A 26,652-nucleotide genomic window follows, 5' to 3' on the forward strand; every position below is an offset into this window, starting at 1 on the left:
CGCCAATATAAAATGTGCACTCTTGTACCAAACAATTTTCGGTGTAAAGAAAAATGAAATGAAATAAGAAAAGGCGCCAAAAGTTGTTGGGAATGGTTTAGCCTGGATTGTCTAGCGCCAAAATAAAATGGTCTCATTGTTTTTCTCTTTAATCGCTCCGAGATGCGTCACGTTGACGCCAATCCAATGTAATTCTCCACCCCGTTTTCGAATATTGCGTTTGGAATTTCCGGGGAATTTGTATTGATCCCATCCGTCTCCCTCAATTTAGAGTCTTCCATGCCAAAACCACCACTGCGAGGCACATTATGAACGAATAAATTTTAAAACCCTACTTTACCCACAACTTCATCGCTTTTGTGTTCTAACTTCGTCTGAAATGCGGTCGCTGATGTTACTGTTTTCATAGGCGTGTGCTTGTTTAATATTCTCCAGAGCATATTGCAGTCGTTGAGATAAGAATTGCAGTCGTTGACAAGCCATGAATGGCTCGCCAATGACTGCAACATGGCCTCGGTACTAGATCGCTCCGAAGCTGCGGCTGCACGAGTTCGCGACGAAGGAATAAGCTTCGCCAGTATTCTACAAGCTGGCATTCGTCGCTGCCGCAGGCCGCGCATTCAATCAGCCCAGACCTTCGCCTTTTCCACAATGCCTGGCTGTTGCTGCGGCTTCCCCCCACCTGGTCCGAATCCCTGGGCAACCGAGCCAGGTGGAGACGAGCGTCTGCGGCCAATCGCGGGGTCCGCCCTTGCCCAGAGTGCGCGATTAATGACCACCGAGCGATATCGCGCAGCTCTCGGTGGTCAACGGCGCCTTGTCACGCCCGCTCTCCGCCCAGGAAGGAGAAGCCTCCGTTTTATTTCCGTCTTTTCCGTTCCTCGCTTTTGTCGAGGATTAATTTCCGCAGGAGGCTTGTCTCGCGCAGACTCTGCTGATTAATTGTTGGCCGCTCGCTGGATCCGTACTGTGTCTCTGGTTACCTCGATGCTCTGCTAGTTCGTTTCCTCTCCGCAATCGCTTCGGTCGGGTAGGATTCTTCGCTACAACTTCTGCTGTTGTTTCGCTGCCGGTTTGTGTTTCGAAGTGTTCCTCGCGCTTGGTGTCTGAATCAGTTGCCCGAAACAATAACAGCCAACTGTCTTGAGGTGCTTATAATACTCTCTATTAGTTAACTTCAATACAAGTACCAAGATCAACTTTATCATGAACTTGGTCGAATTTGTTCTGCGCAAGCGGAATGTTTTGGCTTATCGGTGTTATAAAAGACATCCTCCGAACTCTAAATTAAAACAGCCGAGGGCATTCCACGTTCCCGTTCGTGTGAACGTTATTATAAGGAGTATTTTTGTTGTTTTCGCCCATTGAAACGGGGGCATTGTTCTAACTGCTTTTTTCGTCTTTTTTCGCAGGAGGACCACGCCCAACTCGAAGCCGAAGGCAAGGACGATGTCAGGGTGGAAAGCCGGCGAGACTCGACATCCCTGTGAGTCGCTTTTGTCGAGCCGCTTCACATTTGTTTTGCTTCCGTCTGGCAAATTAGCCCTCGTTTCACGCAGAAACGTACGCTTTATGGGCAAGAACCAGACGACAGGTACCCCGGCTCAGAACCTTATTGGTGCCCTCGACACTGGTATATAGTTCCGGCATGCGTGAATCCTGTTATGGAAGAACAAATGCTCCGAAATACAAATGTTTCGTGCGGTAACCGACCGAACGAACCAGCTGTAACTGCTCTACTTGCGTCGAAAATCGCGTCGCTCTCGCCAATAAACGTCGTAGTGTGTCGTATTTATTTGTCTACGCTCCTTCTGTGTGACAGCGAAGTCCTAATCCTTAACCTGACGCACGCGAAAGCAGAGTAGGCTTCGCCGAAAAGCTGCGTCCGGTCTCCGGGGTTGGCTGTACGCCAGAGAAGCGGATACCAGCTGCATGCTTTCACTGGTAGTGATGCGGATCGTTTCCCAGTAAGGTCCCGTTGGGGGTTCGTTATCTATAGCCGCACGCGGCAAGCCATCGAGGTCTGCAGCAGTTGGGCCGCGATGCCGGGAGTGGCGGGTGACGCAGCGGCGGCCTAACGGTTCGCTGCCCGCTGGCGGCTGGCGTTGGGCCCTGTACGCGCGCGCGCCAAGGGTCATTGTCGCGAAGGCTCCAGGAATAATTAGTGTTCCGCGGGACTGGTGCAAGGGGGATTCCGAACTTCCCACGCAGGCAAGCTACAGCAGGCTCGCGCCTGCTCCCGAGCGGCTAGCTCATTACGCGCACCCCAGTCCCGCTCGCTCCCGCGCGGAAAAGAACGCATCCGTGGCGTTGCTCATCGGGTCGCAATAGGATTGCGGAATGTAGTCAATCGGATTAGAGGCGCCCCTGCGCGCACGACTCCGACGTGCGCCCTTTGTGGCACCCGTGGCATTGCACGCAGCGTTCCCTTTTCCGGAGTGCATGCACAAGGCCCCCGGCAACGTAACTTTAGTTTCCACTGGGCGAGTCGCCTCGTCTAAATCACCGGCTCGCGATTTCGTATGTTTGTTAGAGAGTTCGCGGGAAGACGCTTAAAGGCTAGAAATGCCTTGCCTCGCATGCCCCTTCTTGCTGTTATGAGTGCGGCGATAAAGAGGGCGAAGTTAGTGGAGAAATGAAATAAGAAATAATGCAAGAATAATATGAAATGACAGAGTCTAAAGAAACAAGTTGATGTACTAGGTTGTAAAGAGTTGAAAACGTAGCATGCGAGACCCAGCATATTTTTATGGTGCTTTCGTATGTAATCTCGTCGGCGGTTCCGCTTCGGACCGCCAGGCGTTCCTGATATCCGGAAGGTCATACCACTCCATGTTAGCGCCAACACTGATTAAGATTATGCGCTTCAACAATTGGCTGGTCCCGTCCCGTACTTCCTATTTTAATTGAGTGATATCCGTATTTACCGTTACGAGTGCTACAATGAGTTGTTGAAACGACTTAGTTCTCGACGAAAAGGGATAGTCAAGTCCTTGGTATAACCTGCCGCCACATTAGAATTTTTTTAACGTCAGCGCGTGTGCGGTACCGTACACGTGCACTCCGGAGTAATACTATTTCGTACGCTAGCTACCACGCGCCGCATGGCTGGAATTTTAGAGCGCCTTTCGAAGCTCACCGCGTATTCATGTTTCCTAACGCTGTGACGTCAACCGCGTCACAGAAATTTAACAATGTCTTTCGGGGTTTACTGCGTATTTGTTCGCGCATTTATGCGTTCGCGTGCCTACTCACTTGCTGCGCGAGTGTGCCCACGTCTAATAATGGCCGGCCGCATAAATTTCGTCGGCGATGTCGGCATCCTTCGTTTAAAATTCCGCAATAACGGTCAAGGGGCTCTATATACCGACGTATTCAGTCGCGTGTTGAAACCGTCTGGCCGAGGCCTTTTGTAGGAGAACTGATATTGTCCACGAGCGATTGTTTTACGCGCCACATAATGAATATTTCATATAGACGGGGCATTCGTGGAACCTTTCAACAGGGCGGCTCGAAGCCCCGAACATTGTTATGACAGGCACGTTTGCTCTCAGCTTTCTGCGACGCGTAAACGACGCCGGACCAGCCACAAAATGACGCCGTTTCGTAATTCCCCTGGCATCTCGCATGCTTTACTCTGTTGGCCACGGGCTTAGCCGGGGCTATTGCAGTAGCGACGTCAGAGCAGAGCCGATGGGGCGCGTTTATAGGGTGTCGCAAGATTTTGACTACCGCAGCAGCGTATTGCTGCTATTGTGAGTACGGAATGTCTCTGAATGAAAGCTATTGCTATGGTGGCAAAGAAGAGAATTTCCTTCTTGTATTGTTCATTGTTGCTCTGGTGTGCACACAACTAAAGGTTTTTTTGTTTTTTTTTTTTTTTTTTGCACGTCTGTGACAGCGCAGGACTCGCATCGGAAACCTCTTTTATCCCTCACCGAGGCAGCTGGCTATTTTGCCTGCCTTTTAATACATGTCTGTAGCTGACCGGCAGCTTTTTTTATTTAAGAGAATCACATTACGGCGTACGGATATTAGGCCGTCTTTCATCTAGTGAACTTTGGCTGCTGTCTACAACTAATTCAGTCTATAGCAGCGGACGTGGCTCACATCCTGTAGATAATGAAGACGAATGGAACAATTGGCTATGAAGACATTTTTTAATGCCTCGAGTAGATTTAGGTTCGGGGAAACCTAAGCAGTTTCGTTCGTAAGGAGTTTCGTTCCGAGTTCTGTAGGAGCGCTTAGATGTACTCGTCTATCTACGCGAAATAAAAATTAAAAAGCTCTCGGGGCACAGCCCCGGGTGGGCCGCGGGCTCTAAAATCGTGACAGACATTCTAAAGCGACTAATGGTCTTTTCTTGATCCCCCTTTCTCACTAGGGTCAATTTATTGTGAGTTATTGTGAGGCCCATCGACGACATCGAGATCAGTTTATCGCGATTGTTGTAGCAGCTAAGCATTTCTCAATTCGAATAGCCTTCGCCTCTCGGTTACGACGGCCCTTAGAAACACGTTCTATCTTTGCTTTTCGTATCAATTTAGCTTCGAACTTAAAGGGCTGGTGAAGTGGTTTTGAAAGTGGGTAAATGTTTGTTTTTTACAATTAGTATGTTGGATAGTTTATGACTGTAAAAAAAAATTTCGTCATATCTCGCTTGGGGACTGAGATATTCGTCGATAAAGTTGACCCGACGCCCCGCCCACCGCTCGCGGCTGTGCCGCCGGAAGAGCGAGAAACCGAGAGGCAGCGACCGGAAGTAGCGTCATATTCAGAAGACGGCCAGCGGCGTGCGGCGCCGCTTCGTTGTGTCCCAGTTTTCTCAGCGAAGTTCCGAATTAAGCAGACGTGCAATGTGCCCTTTATTAATCTCAATTGTGTAGAGCAATTGCTACCGCGTCGATTTTCAACCGTAATGCTACTGTGTGCTTCCCTAAAGCGACTCCTAGATACCAGAGATTTCCTACCCGAGCGCCCGTGGCTACTACATTGCCTTCACGAGTAGTCGCAGGGCCGGCCGTGTCGTCGGGTGCTCTGTGCTTCATACGCGAAGAGACTGGCTCGAACAAATATGCAGGTACCCCTAGTTCCTGACCCATTATTATAAGGGGATTAAAAAATTCGTGGGACCGCAGCGCTCAGGGCTTCGCGAACTTCTTGCTCGTTTTGCCGATCGACGTTGTTGGCTGTGACGGAAACTGAGCTGAGTAGCTAGATTTTAAGAAGAAATCAAGCAAGCTGAAAGCATGAAGCGTTTTCTGCGCGCGGAAGCGCTCCGCACACTCGCCGGTCGTGCATTCCCGTACGGCGCACGAAACGGCTCGCACGCACCACGCATGCCGCGGCAGCGACCGCTCTTCGCTGCCGGCCAGAATCAAGGCCGTCGCCAAAAGCAAGTGAACGTGCGAGAGAGTGGATGAATAGTGTGGTGAAAAATTGTGCTAGGGATTGTCATCCAAGGTGATTTTGAAAGAGGTGATCGAATTTGTATCGCGATGCGGAGCGCCGACCGGTCGCGCAGCGCGTCGTCGGCAGCAACCTGCCCGAGCACGAGATGCGGCGAGAAGCCGACGGATGGCGTTACCTGCGCGCAAGAATGAACATAGCACCGATGGCTAGAATGACTATCAACGTGAAAATAAGGTTCGCACGCGAGAAATGGGACGATAGTGCGGTGAAAACTGTTTTAAGGATAGTCATTCGCGATTGTAGAGGTAGCAGTGACCAAATATCGGTCTCGGTGCTAAGCATAAAGTTCCCAACCTCCGAGGCGATCCGTGCAACCGAAGCTGGCTGGAGCTGTTCGGGAAGGTGTTTTTCTAAAGTTGGTCGGCGACAAGTGTGCTGCGTTTTGGTTCCGCTACCTTTCGGGTGACCACAACAGTTCGGTTCTCCTATTCTAAAACTGCGTTTGTGCAGCACTGACACGTTCCGCTGACCGGCCGCGCAGCGACCCGGCACCAGCACCTCCGCGCGACGCAGCAACCGGCCGCCCGCTAGCTGCTGCTTGTACGCATCGCAGGCCGCTGCACACAGCTTGTTGTACCGCCTGCCCGAATGCAAAAACAAAGTCGCACATGCGAAGAAGGGGATGATGGTGTGTCGAAAAAATGTGCCAGGAGTTGTGACTAGCGCTGGTGGTAAAAGCGGCGAACCAATATCTGCACAACTTCCCTGCACCCGAGAAGCATAAGTCGGCCATGAGTCGTCGGGGGAGAACCTCTTTCTCAAGCTCGCCGCGAGCGAACTTGTTGCGCTTATACTTCCCTCAGGCTCTCATATTCAAAGGAAAGATTGTGTGAACCCTCCATTCACCGGAGGTCCTTCTGGCCCGTATCTGAACGGGAACAGAATGAGATCTTCAGGCCGAGCGGTCACGGCAGCGCCGGCACTTCCGAATGTGACGTCATCTGCAGCCGGCCAATCCTGAAAGGCAGCCAGCGCTCTGACCGCGCCGCCGGGCAGGCGTCGTTTATTTTGACGAAAAAAGATGGTTTGGGTGTATTTACACATAAAATAAACATGTTTTTCGAATTCAGCATCAAGAAAACCATAAAGTAATGCCCCCAACAAATTTTTTTTGAAAAGCTCTTCACCAGCCCTTTAATACGCCTTTGCCGTCCCCGCTGTTTCACGCCCACACACGCACACACGGTGAAGTCGGCGCCTCCCCGTTCACACTTTCCCTCGTCTCGCGCGCTTCTCTTTCCCTCCGATCACCTTTCGAGCAGTTGCCTGCCGTCGTCGCATCAGGCGGGAAAGCCGTAAGGCGCTTAGCACAGCAAAAACTTGACGCTTTCTGCCCGCTGTTCTTGCACACGGTCGAGGTGTTGCTGGAGCCTTGAAGGCGACGCAGAGAGGAAGAGAAGGTCGCAAAAGGGCGTGGGAGAGGGGGATTTTGACGCGAAGGAAAGTAGTGAGAGCATGCGTCGTTTGGCACATTCGCGGGACCGTGAAAAGTGCCTCGATATAAAATGGAGAGAACCGGGTGAAGCGAAAGCACCAGGCTATAGTTGTCTGTGCGTGGTTCGGGCGAAGAAGTAATGGCCGAATTGGGCGCCCATGATGTGGAAGCAGGACAAGTGGGCGGCTGACGAAACGCCCGCATCGATGCCGCGAGGTGCGACGTGATCCGAGCGCGGGATTTGCGCTCCAGTATCCCATTTCGTCGTGCTTACCTCCTCAGCCATGGACACGTGTCCCATTCCCCCCCCCCTCCCCCATTCCTCTTTTTTTTTTTTCTGCTCCGAAAGCATCGGCAAACTAGGGCTCAAGGGTTGTATAAGTTTGAGCTGGGTGTGGTACGTTAGCAAAAAAAAAAAAAAAAAAAACGAAGAAAAAGAACTGCGCCGTCTGTAGAGGGTGCACCACCGCAGCTGGGGTCTTGTAGCAGTGAAGCCGTCTTTCGCGCCTGTTTGAGTGTCAGCACAAGGGGGGCACGCGTATATGCACACCCCTTACTGTACCATTTTAAAGGTACTAGTCTTTTGTGCATAATAAAACGCAAAAAAGGGGCGCGGCTTGCACTAGTGGTGCAAGGATGGAGAAAAAGCGGACCTGGGGGTTGACCTAACTTGTTTCCCCTTGCATCCGCTCTCTGTGTGGGGGACACACTGGAAGAGCCTCGTAAAATCCGGCTAAATTTTGCCTCACCCCTCAGCCCATAGCCTAGCCTAAGAAGAATATTGCGGAACCTAATAAACCCTAGCAAAGCCTAGCCAAACCTAACCTAACAAACTTTAGCTACACCGTAAGAACCTAGGTCAACCCCCAGCTCCGCTGTTTTTCTTTTTTCTTTTTTTTTTTTTTCGCGACTAAACACCTATTTCACACCCTTTCTACACACTACAGGAAATCAAGGGTGTTGCAGTTGGTGAACACCCTTTTCGCCACACAAATATAGTCTTTTTTAATTTTAAAAGTTCAAAATGACGTTTCACGTGCCAACACTACTTCGGCGATGAAGCGCACCATACATGGGAAGGAGTGGTTATTGAAGGCGACCATTTCTTTTTTTTTTTTTGCATTTAGACATTCCTTACGAGGCGGAAAGGAGGTTGTGAGGGCATGTCTCGTACTTTGCCGTGCAATTATACATGTATACATGGCTTTAATCAATCAAGAGCTGAACACCTTTTCCACACCCTTTCAACAGCCTACCAAAAACAAAGGTGGTTGAAGTTGGTCAACACCCATTTTTTCCACACAAAATGGGTGTAGAGATACGAATAAGGGTGTTGAGATTCGAGGAAAAGGGTGTAATGGCCTCCAACCACTTTTTTTTTCACTTATGCTACACCCATTTTTGCCAAAAAGGTTGTAAAAAAGTTTAGTGCGTACGGAACACCGAGTTGTATCGTGGTCTCGTACCGCTCATGCGATACAGTGATGGTCTACCTCGCTCTCCTGCGTGTGAGGATCGTAGTGCGGAGCAGGAGCACAATCCCAGTGCAACACTGGAACAAACACCCCCCTTTACTCTATTTTCTGGTGCCCGTTAGAAAACTCGAAGAGGCTACGCCTACTCAAAAAGAGAAGAAAAACAGCGCGGAGACTAGGATGGAAGGAAGGACAAACACAGCCCTGGTGTTTGTCATCAGATTCTGCGCGCTGTTTCTGCAGTAGCCATCCGTACCCAACTATAGCCAAACTCCAAGCATTAGTAATGAGTAGTAGAGTAGCAGTGAGTATTAGTAGAGTGAACCCGGAGCGGTTCACTCTACTCGATCAAGTGCTAGTGAGTTCGAGTCGAAATAATGGCGCACGTAGGCGGTCTTGAGTGTTGGCGAGAAATTTGAAAAGGTTATTTTAACTGACGCATTTCAGTCGAGTCTCGTTTGGCTGCTCTTTAGCCGTGCATGCAGCCGGCTGATTGCAATCTTTCGCTTGAGCTGCCACAGCATCCCGTTCGCGCGTGTTTAGCATAAGGACAAATGGCAGACATGCAGCTCTAGAGTTCCGAAGTGAACCCGCGCAAAGCAGTGCCCGGCAATTTGCTTGTTTGCTCACGTAACTTCGCAATTTTTCCATTGCCCCTGGCATCTCGCATGCGCCAGGGTAGTGTTTTCTAAGCTTGGAAGGCTTCTGGGCAAGCGACGCCGTGTACCTGCGCGACGGTGGGCTCTGAAGCGCACGGGAGCCCGCTGAGTACACAACAAGCAGATTTCAATTTTCAAGACAGAAACTGTCCGCTTTCGGCACTGCCGCTCGCAATTCTTTTCACGCGGTACGCCTCGCTGGCTCACCTTACGAATGCGCTGCCTACTTCGCCAACCTAAGTCATTCGTCTGCATGCAGACACGACAGAGAGGGCGACTGTTCATGCTTGTCAGAACTACGCCTCCGCCTCTTTTATAGACGCTTTAGAAAAACTCGTCTCACGTTTCGGAGCAGGGCGGCGGTAGATCGGATGCATATCGTTGCTCCCAGTGCTACTCCGTTTACCGTTTTGTTGGCGAGACGGAATTCGTTTTGCTCCGGATCAGCTGGCGTCGAGCGCTTTCGGGACCGGAGTTTTTGAGCCTCGGGCGAGCTTTGTTTGCCTAATGAGCGAGGATGCTCCATGGATGTGGGCTTCCTGCCGATGCATGCCTCATCCCTCATTCTACTCGCCTCTCGGCGGCTAACAAAGTCTCGTCCGCCCCCCCCCCCCCCCTTTTTTTTTAATTTTTCATCGTCGAATGTCCCGGGTTTCGTGGAATTGGCACGAGCCTGCCCTGCGGACTTGTGCGTTCCCGAAACGTAATGCCACGTCTATATATTACATGTACGGTACCTGTTATGCGTTGCCGAGCTTTCTGAGCGAACACGAGCCTCCTGGCGCCAAAAATGAAACAACGTGTGCTATTCAGCTAGTAAAGGGCGATGCCCGAAGCGCTTTTGATAACCGGATACTCTCGCGTGCATTTAGGTCTGTGTACGCCGGGAACAGGTTTGGGACAGCTTGTTTCGATCTGAAAAAAAAAATAAGAAAAGGATTACTGGTTTCAGCCGAGAAAAGTTTCGATCCGTCTGTTAGGTGAGCTCCCAGTTACTCTTTTTGTACGTGGCACTGCTTCGGGGATATGTTTCGGAGTGGAACATCATACGCCGTTTGCAGGAGGTCTGAGGAGTTTGTTGTTTGCGGAGCTTCTGAGGTTTACAGTTGGTACGATGAGGTTGGCAGTCGGTAGGCCTGTACTTTCGTTATTTGCACGGCGCCGTGTTTCAGCTATATAGCCCTTGCTGGATTTCCTCCCTCGGGCGTCGGAAATGTTTGTTCTCAACATTTGTAACCTCAAGTGTAAATATATCGCGCTGGTAACTGCCCGCTTCTGCTCTACGCTCCATTCGGTTTCATTCCACCGCAGGCCTGCCTAGGTGGCATTGACCGCTTTACGGCCGTGAACAGTATAGGAGCTTAACTCACCCCCTCCCCCTTTCGCCTCACCCTCAACTTTTGTTTCTAGCTACTCATTAATAAGCAGAAAGCTAAACGAGACCACATTCTTATTGACTCCTTTATTTTCCCAGCACCAAGCACTGCCTCCCCCCCCCCCCCCCCCAACACCTCCCTTTATTTTTCTGTTGTTCGAAAGAGGGCTGGGAGTTTGCTGAAAATTTACAGAAAATTCGGCATATTACCACAAAGCCAAAGATGACGCAGTTGTCTTGAAGGAAAAACAAGTTTATTGCAGTGAACTTGTGCTCCCCTAACAAAACAACAACAAAAAAATCCCGGGCCATCTCCACTAACGTGAAACCTGGGGAGGGGCGAAGCATGCAGTGTATAAGTGTATTCTTGGCGCCTTGGCGTTTTTGCTGAAGGAGATGAAACCATTGACCGGTAGAGGTATACAGCTTTGCTGTAAAAGTCTCTTATCTTTGAAGCACGAAGCGTCCTAGCGCGAGGCGTAAACGAGTGTCCCGGTTTTTTTTTTTTTTTAGTACGCGTTACGTTCTAGCGCGACGCGTAAAGGAGTGCCCGGTGTTTTAGTACCGTGACTACACGAGACGACGATTACGACGACGACGATGACAGGAGACGCCAACAGCTCGAGCCCTTAAGGGGCTTCACCCCTAATACACAGGCGGCGAAGCAGCAGTCAACAAAGTGATGCGCGCAGGCGAGTGTCGGCGAATCGAATGCCGCAGCGTCTGCTCTGCAGGCATCTATCTTTCGGCGCGTGTGTTTCTCGAACCGTCGAATTACAATATCATACTGCATAACAGCTTTTTTTTGTATTCAGTACATACTGTGCCGTTTCTGTTATTTTAAAAGCCGTGGTTTATTTACCTGGTTTCATACCTACACACCCGTGTGCTATGCCCTCAGGTATGCTTAACACCATTCGCGTTTGCATTCCATGCAAAACGATACGTTTTTTTTTTTTTTTTTTTTTCAGGTTTATGGTTCAAGATTCCGGAACTTCTTGCGTAAGCGCGGTACCGTCCACTTAGCATCTCTGCGTAACAACAACTAGCCGCTCACATTGCGAGCTGTTGCAAAAAGGTATAAAATAAGGCTCCTTTAAAAACATCGCGGGGATTAGGACCAAAGGAGCGACAAATACGAACTCGTGTTTGTCAATTCTTTGGTCCTAGTCTCCGCGCTGTTTTTAAGCAGCCACGTGTACCCAGTTAGACCGACATCATGTATTAGTAAGTTATAAAATAAAGCTTCTTTCGAACCTTAAATAGGCAGCGGAGAACTTAAATAGGCAGCGTAGAGCTACTCATACATGACACCGAAATATACCGATTTTGCTTCGGGTACCTTCTAGTCCATACATGTCAGTCCCCCTTGATTTCGCGCAGTTTGCGTGCCGGTTTCTCGCCTGGAATCACCGGTCTTTCTTTCTTGTGATTAGCTAAGGTTGCTGAGAAGCTAAACTTTCAAAAACGAAGTCGTGCCATGTTATAAAGTAGAAGCTCGTTAATTTCACCATAGGTAACATGGGTTACTCGAATCGTCGACATTTTTTTAGTCTAAACTCTTTCAATGCATCCACAGCTCGTTATACAAGCTGTGAATGTGATACAGGCAATGGACTTATTGTATACACTCGAAAAATTCAGACACCCCACGTATTTTTGTACTGTTTCTATAAGCACCGGCATGAAGAGAAAGTTGGTAGACAATATTATTTGTTTTGTTGACCTGCTCCTGCAAGGGGGGTCGCGAAGACGTGTTGGCACAGCGCCGCAATTTTTTCCTCTCATAGACGAAAGGAGTACGGGGATTCTGCCGACGTCGTGACCCTGGCAAGGCTTTGGGAGCTCCTGATGAGAATTTCCGTCAGAAACGCTAGTGGCCATTTCAACAAGGCACGACTGTGGTTTACTTTCCGCGCGTGGTGGCTGCTTCTCCGCATACTAGGTGATAATGTGGCAATGGAAGCTTTACAAGGGAGTCCTCGTGTTCGGTCGTTCGCAAGATAATGAAGTGTGAAACATAGAAAGACATTTTGAAAGGAACTAATTGCCTATAGATGTGCTATGTATGTCTAAAATGAATAACAATGCACAAACATCCTAAATTACTTGCGTACTTATTTACTCCATTTTTACGTTAAATTCGAGCGTCGAAAGTGCGAGGTAACTTATCGAGGGACTCACATAGCTGCGAAGCAGGGTCTATGAACGAAGTACATACGGATAATTCTTTTTAGCTGGTTTGTTTTCACAAGGATCCATTTATGCGAAAAAGGTGAAGGGTGCAATACCGCATTTCCTCGTTGCAGTTTACGGGCTTCGAGTTCTTCGATTTTCTTGCTGTGTTCGGCCGACAGCCTTCGAATCCTACTTGTGGACTTAGCGTAAAGAAAATGCAACCACGCGGGTGGAGAATGTTTTTCATTCGCGGATCCATCATGCCTAGCCGTTACGTAAAACCCACTGGCACTCAGAACTGCTTTCAATTGCACTTTAAAAAATGTGGTTAGTTCCTCTGTCATAGGAATCGGTAAAACACGAAAGTGAAATGTGCAGCGAAATCTGCAGCTGAGCATGATTTGCGGGTCGGCGGCTGTCTTGTGGTTGGACTTGGCGAGCCACATCCTGCTGGTGGGTTGTTTCGGCAAAGGTGTACTGGCGTCATTTCCGTGACGGATATGACGTCAGGGAAATCTTGGTGTATCCCGGCATAATACACTTTCGTGTTAAAATATAAAACCCGAAAACGAACAACCCTAAATACAACGTACTCTTTAGTACTAAAGGTTGCTTCCCCGCAAGAAGACCTTGTGTGCAGGGGTGCACTCTTTGCAGGCCGCTTGCTTCGTTGTACTGGCGTCACTTCCCCGGACGGATGTGACGTAAGTGAAATCTTCGTGAATCCGGGAATAAAACACTTCCGTGTTAAACTCGAGTGGGGCACCATTAAATGGGGGTGAACTTGCTTTCAGCTCGGAAACCGTTTTTTTTTTTGTCATTCAAGGGAAATTATATCAGCAAGTTGCAGTGATAGCATTTTCACGCCCAGTCAGGGGTGCGTTACTTCGAAACATGGACGAAAGAATACTCAGGAGAGGCCTCTACCATTCCCAGAGCATTGCTGAGAGGTTACTTATTCAAAAGAGGTCTACAGGCAGTGTTGCTCAGTTTTTTACCAGTTGCGACAGCCGAATGTGGCGGAATGTCGGAAACATTTTACGGTGTTTTAACAGAGCTATGTGGGGCGAACAAAATTAGCAGCGGAAAAAACCAGTACGGTGTATCTGATCAGCTGTTGTTTGAACGGAAGTAGCGACGGAGGAGGCAAGGCGCAGCAGAGAAGGCCTGTAGAGGGTAGTGGACACTTTGGACATCCTGACATGGCGGGAGCGGCTTCACAAAAAGTGATGTGAGAGCCTCTCCTCGGTCTGCTTTGCTCCTTGCTTCTAAATACTAGATAAGTAGAGACGCTGTTTGCAAAGCCTCCGTTAGGTGTCCTCACCTCTAATTTACATTGTCAAAGATCTTTTTTTTAATGCCAGAAGACGTCACAGTGCAGAGAGCGAAATATGACATCCTAACCGACCACTTGGTGGCTATAAGACGATGTTCTTCGGCGTTAAGCGTCGATACGACGCCGATACGACGATGGCCGATACGACGATGGAGATATCGATACGACGTTGCCCGAGCACTGTCGCAAGATTACCGCCCCGGCCTCCAGTGATCCGCCTGCGTACCGTGCCCCTCTCGTAGTGAAGCCATCACAAGGTGCGGATGACGTTAGTGCGTCGCTGCTGTGTTTTTTTTTTTTTTTGTCTTGCAAAACTGTTAACAGCGGTGATGACGCTTCCGGCACTTTTACAATCGAATAGCAGACGTCATACCTGCATGCGTTTTTCGAAAAGACAACTTGTGAGCTGTGTTCTTGCTTCGCAGTCGGTGAATGGCAGTTTTAAACTAACACGCGCTACACCATGAAAAACAGCTTCGAGCCTGATAAAAAAAACTAGTTTGCAGCAGTTCAAAGATATGCTGACGTGCTTGTTGTTGTCGTCGGGCCCACCTGCGTAAAAATCTAGCATTCTAAGTTCGGATTCTTCTAAAGAGGCTGACTAATGTCCCCTAGACATCTCACTCTACTCACAGTCGGCGTGTTACCAACTGTCAGACGACTCTAAGCGTAGGTGTAACCCCTGTTCTCTTATTACACTTTTTAAACTCGTGCTTCGCAGCTTTTTAGTGGACCCGCGCGTGGAGAGAAGGTGCACTCGCGCAGAACCAATGTTTCATATTTCGTAACTGCTAATTTCTCTGCCTGCACGACAGTGGTACCTGATGGAGAGGGCAAACTTGCAAGCATCTTCGCGAAGACGAAAGCGCACTGGTCTTTTTTGTCCTCGCCGCTCGTCACTTATCCACCGTGTCAAGGAAAATGCGGCGGCAGTCGTACCCCGGCTGAGCCTCGACCTTGGTTCGAACCGCGACCCACCCAGGCAGGAAAGGCACGCCCAGAATAATGGGGAAAAGCCGCAACCGGCGGCAGCCACGATGTCGTCGCCGGGGTGTGGTTGGCCCCCCTGCGCTCCTCACCATCATCGCGATCGGTGTCGCCTTCCGATGCTGCCGGGGCGGGACGGCCTAGATTCGCGGCCCGCTTTCCCGGCGTCGGGCTCCGAAATAGATGGGCCGTCGCCGCTGCCGCCGCTGCGCCCTATTGATTGGCCGTGCGGTGACGTGTTCGGACCTGGCGAAAAGGTCGCCGTGCAGACCTTGACTCCCATTCTCGCCGCTGCACGCGGGATCCGTGCAGCGGGGTAGTCGGACATTCCAAACGAACTGGTCCAAGTTTCACTCCTTGCTGACGTCGTCAGGTGCGAGTTGACGAAATGGTTTTCAGGATCATTTGGAAGAACTGGCGGGGCGGGTCGCATCGATTAATTTGAAATGGGAGCGTTAATGGCAGCTATGCCGCGAATAATCTCAATTCCTGTTACGAACAGTGGAAAAAATTCAGGAAAAAAAAAAAAACAAGTACACAGACAACACATCCCACTGGACCCATCATGCTTTTATGAGACGAGCCCATGTTTTCAATCAAACGTGTTTTTGAGTTTCTTACCGACGTAAAGTTTTTGCGTGTCATTTCTTATCATGCATCTTGACAACCTGGCCATTTACACAAGTCGTCTTCATTACCTTGTGTTTGACTTTGCTTATTTTTACTGAAGTGCTTTACTTTTACTTTCATGTCGCTCTCATGAAATGACTATCGTTTGGCGCTCTTTGCCCTTAGTTGACCTTGCGCCATTATAATCTAATCATCGTCATCATCATCATCATCATAAAAAATCACTGCCGTTCGACTCTGTGAAGGTTAGTAACTAGCGGAGCTGTTTGAGGGTTATTGGTTGATCACAAAGTCCCGCTCTAACCTCGCCCTTGCTCCGGGAAAGCGTTCAGCGGGGTTGTAGCTATACCAATGTCTTGCGTTTTCCGCTTCGATGTCGGCCCGATCGTCGTCGATGGCCTCCCTCCGCCGCTTTTGCGCCCATTGCTGTCTATTTTTCTTTGGGGAGTAGGCTTCACTGTGCAACATAAGATGTGGGAAGGCCAGCTCACAAAGACTAATCTTACATTGAACACCTTAAATTCAACCGGGAAAGCATTTTTCTGGGGCAGCGTAGACCCTCTTATATCAAACTATCGATACGCCGGAGGTGAGGATAAGTGTAGTGGCTCTTTTCTGTAAACTCACGCAAAAAGAAAAAAAGAAAAAACGGGGGTTGTTAGTCTATGACAGCTCCGCTGTAAGTAAGAGGGGTATGGTCACTTCCAGTGTTGCAATTATGAGTGCAAGAATTTACACGTTGACACCGTTTTACGGTGTTGCGAAGGGTTTGTTTACAAATAGCCCCTGTTGATTCGTGTCCGGAGAAGAGATTACTCTAGTGGATTGTATTTACATTGTCACTTTGGAGGCAGGAACGAAAAGCGTAAGATGTCTGGACGTCGCTGAAGTTCGCTGGAACAGGTTTTCGCTGCTAATCCGCCTATAAGCTCACGCGCAAGAGCTTGATTGTGGGGCACATGCGACAGCACCGCCACAGCATTTTCATTCAGCCCGACTTCGGGGGTCAAGAGCCACAGATGTCCGACGTTAAGGCGCTTGATTGTCTCCAAAGTTACGTGGGCTATGATGAGCTGTAACATCTGCCTTGCGTTTCTAGAAATGGAGGTGGCAGATTCTATCTACTTCATTAGTTTGTGACCGGCCTCAGTCTCAAGGCCGGCAACAAACTAATGACCGGCCTTGAACTATACTGAACCTTCATCAGCCTTATGCACAAAAACCCTCCTTCATCAACTAGGAAGGTCTCACCGCTTTTCAGTATGCGCGGGTGTGTCGGTGGGACCACGTCAACTTTTTTCACCCCCCCCCCCCCCTCCAATGCCATTAATCGATCATGCACTATGAAGGGACCTGACAACAGTAAGGTAAGTGCGGGAAAGGTACTGCAGTGGAACCGGCTCACGATAGGATACAAGTCACTCAGTAGGACGCACCTCTTCATTTTTTTTCATGAATTCATCCCCTGCTTTGATACAAGCATGAACGAATGTTTCTTCGGACTGCAATGCTTACAACCTACGCATATTCTGAATCAGTGCGATAATATTTATTTTTTTACAGCACGAGCCTGACCTCCATACCGGCAAACCTCACCTCACAGTTGAGCGCTTTCTGCATTGCGCATTTCTTATTTGTAGATATCTTTAAACGATGGCTATTGATGACAGTCCTCTTAGCTCAATAATTTAGCCTCGAGCAGATTCTTGAATCATCAAAAACTCCACAGGAATAAATCAAAGATTGGAAAAAGAACGCCGCGTTCCCGATCCAACGCGGGCGATCTGTTGGCCAGCACTGAGCCATGTGTCTCGCCCCCGCACAAAGAAGGGATCTCCGAAACAATCGACCGTCGGAGGGGCTATTTATAAATGGAGCCCGATAAGCCAACGACGTCCGCACGCGAGAGACGTCGGGCGTGAGTGGACGCACAAGTTGGAGGGAGGATACGGGAGCGCGGGCAAGAGAGCGCCATCAGTCGGGGGAAAGTACAGGTTCTACGGAGAGAGAGAACGTCCCCTCGGGAATCCCCTCTAAACGAAGACGGAACGGGTCAAGATGGTGCAAACGAGCGTCACGGCCGTGGTCCTCTGCGCTGGAGCCGAGGCGCGAAGAGAGGTGTAGGGGGAAAGTTTCGTGTGTGTACGTGGAAATGGGCCCAGAAGAGGCGGGAAACGCGCAGAAAGCCTTCCCGGACCGAAAGACCGGTGTGGGCGACTCTGGCGCCAAACTTGCGCAGAGTGGCCGGATTATGTCGCTCTTGGGGGAAACGAGGGGTGGGGGAGTCCGTGGCTTCCATGGCTTCGCGTTTGGCAAGCTATACAGCGGTACACCCCGGCCTTTCCGTACGTAGATGTATTCGCTGCTGGCGCTCCCTTGGTGCTCGTTTATCTCCATGTGCGGCTGGCGTAGTCGGTGCCGATTCTCTTTCCGATCCGGGAACACCTCCCTACCACCAACTCCTCCTCCTCCTCCTCCTTCTCCTCCCCCTCCTCCTCCTCTGTTCCCCCGCGGTACAGGGCCTTTTCTTGCCATTGCTGCTAGCCAAGAACATTCCCAGCAGCCCATATTGAACTTGCCTGTTTTACTTGTGGCGTGTCACGTTGCGAGCGAACAGGGCCCTTACCGTCGGCAGATCGGGAAGCCTATAACGGGACCGGCTTAGATGGCTTCGTGAAACGCTCGAAAGAAAAACGGCACGGGTAACAGCTAGGAGGGGAGAAGAAGGAAAATGTATTTGCTACCCGGCTCCGCCCCTATGCTGTCACCGTCTCGGCCGAAAGTCGCAAGATTAAACAAAGAAAAAAGGAAGTGAAACCCGGGGGACAGAGAGCGGGGCGATCCTGCAGACCGAAGATACTCGTGCCGGTTCTACGGTCCTGGTCTTTTTTCTCCCTTGCCTTCTTTCGCTTACTGCGCCACTGGCGAGCCAGCGGGCATCTTTGGGGCCGCGGGCGCGCGGGTTTCGCCAGCGACGAGGATTTCGAGAAATGCTAAGAAATGACTTTCTCGGGAGCCACGAATGGTCTGTCTCGCTGTCGTGGCCTCCGCCTCACACGGCCGCCGAGCGCACTCGCCCGCTGTTAGTTTCTCGGCTGCTGCTGCTGCTGTTGCTGCTGCTTGCGGTTCCGTCGGATTCTGCGACAGTGTTGCCGTCGTCCTCCACCGTTGCGGCGGTCGTTGTTTCACGGCGCCTCCTAATGTCCCTTCTGGTTTTTCTCCGGGCTTGTCACGTCTCTTTCGAGGTTTAAGCCTTTTTTGTTGCCGTTGCTGCGTCTGGTCGGCGCGTTTCGGCCATTTTTCGGCGTTGGCTAGTTGCAAGTAAAAAGATACCCATCAAGCGGCGTCAGTGAACGCTTTGCCGCCTGCAACAGCAGTGCGCCTGTAGCTCAGGATGGTGAGATTGGGTCCAGGCCGGGGGAAAAAGGGGTCATTTTTTGTCCATCACGCTGGGATTGCGGTCTCTTGGTCCTCTCTGTTTCCGTCTGTGTTTTCCAAAGTTCCTCATCTTTAAACATCGCCTCCTTACTTTTTTTCTCTCGTCGTTCCCTGCCCCGTTTTACTTTCGTTCACGCTCCCGCTGTGAGGACCAAAATAGACAAAATACTGCGCCCGTAAAAAATGCCTTCCCTGCAAGAAGGTGTTTTTCACTCTCGAAGTCAATTTCTCCGTTCGATATAGCATAATTTTATTTCGCTCAGTTTTTTCTCCTTCTTTGTTTCGTTGATTGATTTGTTGGTTTTGGAATGGTTTTTGCTCCTTGGTTTGTTTTTCTGTGTTTGTCTTGGTTCTCAGGTGAATTTCGGTAGCTGCGAAGGTCCATCTCGCGGGCACTGCACATTGGAATGCCACAGAAGCAGAAATAAAAGCTTCAACGCAACGATCACATCTTGTGTTTTTGCTTATTAGCTTGTTATACGTCAGTCGCTAAATTGCTAAGCGTCTTTTTTTCGTTACCTCACTCATACTAATGTTTGGAATCAATCAATCAATCAATCAATCAATCAATCAATCAATCAATAAATTTAGCATGGCTATGTGCCAGGTTGGTTTTTCGCGCCTTTTTTGCAATAATTTGTTGCCACACGCGTGAATGAAATGTGGCGATGATAAATGATTTAATTTACATATCTATCTCTCACAGGACGTGACCAACAAAACGTGACGTTTTTGCAAGGGTCGCCATTATCGCTCTGCGCAGAGTGATCTTTTAAACTGATAAAGCTGCCTCCGTCTATCGACTGAGTAGCATTATCACGAGAGTTGTTACGATTGCAAAACCGTTCGAAACGCATGCGGATCAGTTTTGTTTCAGAGGAGACAAAAATGTTCCGTCTGTGTCGGCAAGTAAGTCTATACTTTTTTATTATTTGCCACAAAAACATTTCGATGCTACGTATGGGTACTCAGTGGCTAAGGCGTTGCGCTGCTGAGCACGAGGTCGCGGGTTCGATTCCCGGCCGCGGCGGCCGCTTTTCAGATGGAGGCGAAAAGCAAAAACGCCCGTGTGTACGAGATTTCGGCGCACGTTAAAGATCCCCAGGTGGTCAAAATTAATCCGGAGCCCTCCACTACGGCGCGCCTCATCGCCTGCGTTGCGTCGGCGCGTTAAACCCCCACAATCAATCAATCAATCAATCAATCTACGTATGGGTAGTCAGAAACCGCAGAGGTTGGTGGGGGGGGGGGGGGGCAGTGAGAAGAGAGTTGTGTACGTTTTGATGAAGGTGACTGTCTTGCCATAAAGTATCGTGACTTGCGATGAGCTGAAGATTGGAAAAAGAAGGAAAATAGGATACACCCAGTTTCATTCGATCTTGATTTCCTGTGCTGTGTGTATACCAAGCTGCTTTTGGTAGGCCGTTCCGCAATTTAAATATAAGGTAAGTAACCGCGAAAAAAGTCCCGGTTCAATTTAAGTTGTCTACAGGTCATGGCGCGATGACCAAGCAGTTAGATGCGCCCGTTTGCGCAATTCGTACACGTGCGCTGTCTCATTTCAAGTGGGAATATCAGACACTGGCATGACCTGTCAGCTGCCAAACGACCCTGCACAATACTGCAGATGGAGTGCAGCTACAAACTAAAGTTCGGTACGCTGTCACGTTTAATTCCGTTTTGTCGCGCGACAAAAGAAATTTTGATGAGACGTTCATCGAGCGGAAACGACACGGAAGAATTTTCCGGAAACGGGTTCCAGCGCTTTAGGTCCCTCTGTTCTCGGTATGCCCGACAGAAATAGAAGTTTTCGGGGAATCTAACTGTCACGCGGCATTGCAGATAATTTCACGGTGCCCTCCTGTGCACGAACGCACAAAAAGCGGTCGAGCTGCTAGGCGACGAGCCGCCTGCAGAACGTTGCGCAGCCTCTCCCACTTAAGTTAATGGCGGAGCGTTTTACCAATAACTGTGAAGTGTTACTACGCGCAGTGTCTTCCGCCAGTGTACTTTAAAGGGCCCCTGCAACACTTCCGATAAATGCTTTCACTCTTTCCTTCGCGTCTGGAAGCACTGCGAAAGCTGTAGTTATCGCCAGCGCGGAGCGGCATTGCGTGATTTGCTCGGCCCACCAGATACGCCTTCCGTTTCTGATTTGTTTTTGTGGCTTTATTTTTAAAGTTGCTATCGAAAAGCGCTCATTGCTGCAACTGAACGAAAACCGACCAACAGCCGTTGTATGGCCTTAGTGACGTAATTCGGGCCGTCGGACAACGTCAAGACCGGGAAAGAGAGCAAAATCTCTTGAGCGAGTTTCTAAGTTATCTGATGGGCACAAAGCAGTAATTTCTGCCTGAGGTACTCTGCAATCCCCTAGTCTAAGTACTGTGTGTGTTGGGTGACTACGTTCTGCAAGCATTTAAGATTTTTTTTTAAATTTGAAAAAAGTGCTTCAGGGTCTCTTTAACGAGGGTGTTCTACACCGCGCTCCTCCTTCCCGCGTCTTCCTTTGCGCATGCCTGCAAGAAAATTGAGAAGCCATCCTGTTCTACCCAAATGGATGGCCAGGGAATCTGTGAGGTGCCAACTTCCCTTCGTCTGCTGTTCCTTCTTCGAGCTACATTTGTTTTGCGTGCGGCCGGCGGTGTCCACGTGAGCTGTGGTTGGCTGTGAACGTGTTCGTGAAGTGAATTCGAAGCTTTCGTGTTTCAGATGTTCACGTAGTCGTCTTCGGGCAAACCAATGAAGAGGCGTCCTCTTTCCTCTTTCAGTGGCACAGGAATGGCTGTGTCGCGTTCGTTCTATCCTACGCTTAATTTTTCTTTTTTTTTTTTGCTTGCTTTTCGGCGGAACGTGAGCGGTTTTGTCGCTTCTATTCTCTCATTGCTTGTTTTTTTTAAAGACAATAACCTTTCTTGGGATAATCAAAAGCGAGAATTTTGGTCTGTCTGTATGCCTGTTCCTCGATTCAGCCGCCCGGCCATAAGTTTAACTGAATTCTTGAACGAGAAGTTTATATAGGCAAACCTTATATAAACTACTAAATCTGGTGGCAATGTTCGTATTTGTCAGTATTGTTGAGCAACAAAACATTAGGCATATTTGAGGTAAAAAACAATACATGAGTGGGATTTGCAGTGTTCTTGTAATTAAAAGTACATGACTCTGATTTTCGCGATAGCAAAAAAAAAAAATAAGCGTTGAAAAAAAAACACTTTGACCCAATACGGTACAAGCTCGTTGATACGAACTCGGTTAATTCGAACTTCCGGTTAATTCGAGCTTACGCCCTGGTCCCGGCATAGCCCTGTACATTTCAACGTGGAAAAACTCCCGATAATTCGAACGCGTCGGTATCCAGAACGGTTAAATTTCCCGGTTTCCATCGCTCCTCGCAGAAGAAGTCGGCCCCGGGTAATTACGATGTGTTGCAAATCCAAACCGAACCAAATTTACTAGGGATGTAAAACAACGAAACAGAAAAACAACAGCGTGGCGCGCGCTTTACGCTCCTGCAACAGCTTAAGCGTAAAAACCCGCGTATAATACGAGGTTTTTTTCCAAATTTTACTATGTAAAATTTGTGCCTCGTATTATATGTGGATCCCAAAGTTTTCAGACGAAAATTTGCACTTTCGGTTTCGGTTTCAGCGGAGGGTGGGCCTTCTTGCGGTAACGTTAGTTGGCTGCTGCTTCTCTTAGCCGGTGCCATTTTGATTGTTTTGACCACGCGAAGTATCGGCACGTTCACCGCAAGTCTGTCACGATGTCGGGTGCACGAAGGCAGTATTCAGCGGCAATTAAACGAAAAGTTATTTTATGTGCCCAGACCATCAGTAATTGCGCCGCAGGACGGCAGTTCGGCGTCACCGAAGGCAGTCTTCGCGGGTGGAGAAAGCAACTGGTGCTTGACTGGATAAAGTCTGTGTGGTGTCGGCGGCCTGGAGCACTGTTTGGGGTTCCCGTTAGTGCTCGTGTTGGACGCCTTTCGCTGCCACCTGGCCGATTCCGTGAAGGAGTTGTTGCGCGAACCCCGCATCGAAGTCATTGCATTCCAGGAGGAATGACATCCCAGCTACAAACGCTAGACATTTTCATCAACAAGCCTTTCAAAGACTGCATCAGGACCTGCTACCAAGAGTGGATGAGGTCAGGAGACCCGTAAGTGACTGCTACCGGATGGCTGACGCGGGCTTCTCCAGTGGTGCTTTGTGCCTGGATCGCGGATGCGTGGGCCAGCATCCCAGAGGAGCTCGTCAGTCGCTCTTTTAAAAAATGCGGCATCTCGAACGCCCTTGATGACACTGAGGACCACTTTCTGTGGGAAGACATCTCCAACAAGGAGACTTCAGGAGACAGCGGCAGCGAACCTGGCGATGACTGAACGGACGTCGGGAGACAGTGCCAGCGAAAACTGACTATGACTGAAGGGTAACTGCAGTGCAAATAAATGTTTTCTGTGCTCTTTACCTCGTATTATATGCGGATGAAAACTTTTTTTCTGATTTTGCTGTCCCCGAAATACACCTCGTATTATACGCGGGTCCGTATTATACGCGGGTTTTTACGGTATTTCGCTTCTACAAAGGGCGCCGCGCCACCGCCGCCAGTGCCCCGGCGCATGCCATTATTATTTACGAAACATTACTTACGAAATGACCTGCCACAAACGTGTAGTAGCCCCACATTCGCGATAGCGAGTCCAGAGTCGGCTTCTTTGAGTTCTGCCCGCGCAATGTGGCACGATTTGCATTCATTCTAGCGCCATCCCGCTAATTCGAACAATTTTATGGTTCCCTTCGACTTCGAATTAACGAGCTTTTACTGCAATACAAAACGCGCTAGCACGTGGCTCTAGACTCGTAGCGGCGTTCCAGGAAGTCCAACAATAAAGAGAGTTGCCAGATGGTGCGCGAGCAGTGGAACGCTGTAAAATTGAATTCACTTGAACAAATATCCACCGTGTTCATCGTGGGAAAAGTGAGAGAGGAGGAGAAGAGCGTAAGAGGTGGGCGGAAAAGAGAATATAGACATTTTTGTAGCAGGGGCGGCACAAGTCTTTCGACGACACTTGCAGTTAAGTGGGCAGGTACGCGGCCCATCGTTTGTTTTGGTTTGTCAACACGAAAGTGTTTTATTCCAAGATTCACGAAGATTTCATTTTTGTCATATCCGTCACGGAAGTGACGCCAGTACAACGAAGCAAGCGGCCTGTAAAGGGTGCACTCCTGCACAAAGGGTGTTCTTGCGGCGAAGCAACCTTTAGTACTAAAGAGTACGTTATACTTTGGGTTGTTCGTTTTCGGGCTTTGTATCTTAACAAAAAAGTGTTTTATGTCGGGTTACACCGAGATTTCACTGACGTCGTATCCGTCACGGAAATGACGCCAGTACACCTTTGCCGAAGTGACCCGCCAGCAGGACGTCACTCGCCAAGCACACCCACAGGACAGCCGCCCACCCGAAAATCATTCCCAGCTGGAGATTTCGCTGCACATTCCACTTTCGTGTTCTACCGATTGCTATGCCTGAGGAATCAACCACAGTTTTTTTTATTTGTTCTCCGGCTTTTAGCTCGCTTCTACCGCATTTCTGACCAAGGGATTCACAAAAAATCGCGTATGGGCTCATTGCACATGGCGGCCCGATCTAAGGCACCCCTCCATTGCGTTTCTCTTACCAGCCCCATTGAAAGAAGGCGTTTGAGTTTAGCCGCCTGAATCAAATGCGGCTTTTATCAGGAGTAATACACTGCAAGCTCGCTGTCACCAGCGCTTCTCGAAACGTCTTTTTGAAAGGTAATAGAGAGTACGCGCGCACCGTAGTCAAATGAGAGAAGTTCTGTAATGAGCTTTATTTAGCTCCGCGTGTGCTTTGGTATCTAATTACTGTTCAGGTCTGTCTCACACGTTATATAAACATCAGAGACGCGCGCAGTTAATGACCCTATTGTTCACGGGGAATTTTTTAGTGATTCCTAGAGCTTTTCGTTAAACGTTTCTTAGTCGTATACCTAGTCTTCGTTAAACTCGAAAGTTGGAGAAATTTCCAAGTACAGCGTTCCAACCATTCAAGACATTGTGTCACGCAGATGCTTTTTTAATGCTTGTTTAGCGCTTTTCTGTCCTGTCGGGCAAGGCTTTTCGTGCTTTTCTTCTTAATGGTAAAAAAAAAGTATATTGTGAGTTTATGTTTCGTTTTTACTTTCCGCGTGCATTAAGCACGCGGAAAGTAAAAACGAAACATAAACTTGAAAACAAAAGTTAAAATGGCGCGATAGAGGGACCGGACAGTATGCTCTTACGAAAGAGCAGAAGCAATGTTAAGTCATTCCTTCTTTCGGCGGTGAGTTTTGTAACCCTTTTTTTAACCCTGGATAAGCAGGTGTACGTTGCGCAAGCTTGCGGTTCACATTAACTAGTGTGAAACGCGAAAGAACGTTAGACTTTGCGAAAGGTCAGTTAGTTACGAGCGCGTGGGCGACAAAGGCTGAAATGACGCGTGCATGCGTGTTTTTGCAGCAGCAAATTTTTGCCTTTGTAAAAAAAAGTTGTTTCGAAATCGCTGTTCATACCGTTATTCAACATGATGAAGGCTAACGCTCATAACTCGTCCTACGCATCAATGCCTCCTCGGGGTGAGAAATAGTTTGAAAAATAAAGGTTCTTGTATCAACGTACTCATCACCGCCCCGCCCGGCGCGCTCTGTATAAAGCCGAGTGTGGGTGTATGGGGCAAAGCCGTTGCTCTGTTACTGTTTCCCTTGAGTGATAACTTGGTGCGCGAAATTGTGTGTGTGTGTGTGTGTGTGTGTGTGTGTGTGTGTGTGTGTGTGTGTGTGTGTGTGTGTGTGTGTGTGTGTGTGTGTGTGTGTGTGTGTGTGTGTGTGTGTGTGTGGGCGTGTGTGTGTGTGTGGGCGTGCGTGCGTGTGTGTGCGTGCGTGTGCTCGTGCATGTGTGTGTGTGCCTGTGTATGCGTGTGTGTGTACGTGTGTGTATGCCTGTGTGTGTGTGTGTGTGTGCGTGTGTGTGTGGGGGGGCGTGTGTGTGTGTGTGTGTGGGCGTGCGTGCGTGTGTGTGCGTGCGTGTGCTCGTGCATGTGTGTGTGCCTGTGTGTGCGTGTGTGTGTACGTGTGTGTATGCCTGTGTGTGTGTGTGTGTGTGTGGGTGGGTGTGGGCGTGTGTGTGTGTGTGTGGGTGGGTGTGGGCGTGTGTGTGTGTGTGTGTGCGTGCGTGCGTGCATGCGCGCGTGCGTGTGTGTGCCTGTGCGTACGTGCGTGTGTGTGTGTGTGCCTGTGCGTGCGTGTGTGTGAGTGTACGTGTGTGTATGCGTGTGTGCGTGCGTGCGTGCGTGTGTGTTCGTGTGTGTGTATGGCTGTGCGTGCGTGTGTGTACGTGCGCGCGTGTGTGCCTGTGTGTGTATGTGTGTGTGTGTGTTTGTGTGTACCAGACCTTTTGACAATGCTGCAGGCTGTAGTATTCCTAAACCGGCTTTGTTTTTTGCTTTTGTTTATGTTCTCCCTCCCGCCCCACGACCCGCAGCTCGTAATAGCACAGTTTATAAGTGAGACTCAGCAGCGCGCTCACTATTCCGAGCTTGTCCATCGGCTGACCTTTCGCACTTCCACCGATCAGATGTGGGGCTGCGCTCTCCTCCAGCACCAACAA

General features: G+C 49.4%; 1 protein-coding gene across 4 annotated transcripts in view; it reads left to right on the plus strand.

Annotated features, from left to right (window-relative positions):
- The window catches only part of Shrm (shroom), a 495,848-nt gene that overhangs the window by 372,845 nt on the left and 96,351 nt on the right, over window positions 1-26,652 (plus strand). For all 4 annotated transcript variants that reach the window (XM_077703030.1, XM_077703031.1, XM_077703032.1 and 1 more), the window contains one exon: window positions 1,413-1,486. In XM_077703030.1, the coding sequence (XP_077559156.1) occupies window positions 1,413-1,486 (74 nt within the window). The remainder of the gene's footprint in view (window positions 1-1,412; window positions 1,487-26,652) is intronic.

The sequence above is a fragment of the Haemaphysalis longicornis genome, unplaced genomic scaffold (assembly GCF_048455015.1).
Source record: "Haemaphysalis longicornis isolate Haplotype H1 unplaced genomic scaffold, Haemaphysalis longicornis Haplotype H1 scaffold_3, whole genome shotgun sequence".
NCBI classification, from domain to species: Eukaryota; Metazoa; Arthropoda; class Arachnida; order Ixodida; family Ixodidae; genus Haemaphysalis; species Haemaphysalis longicornis.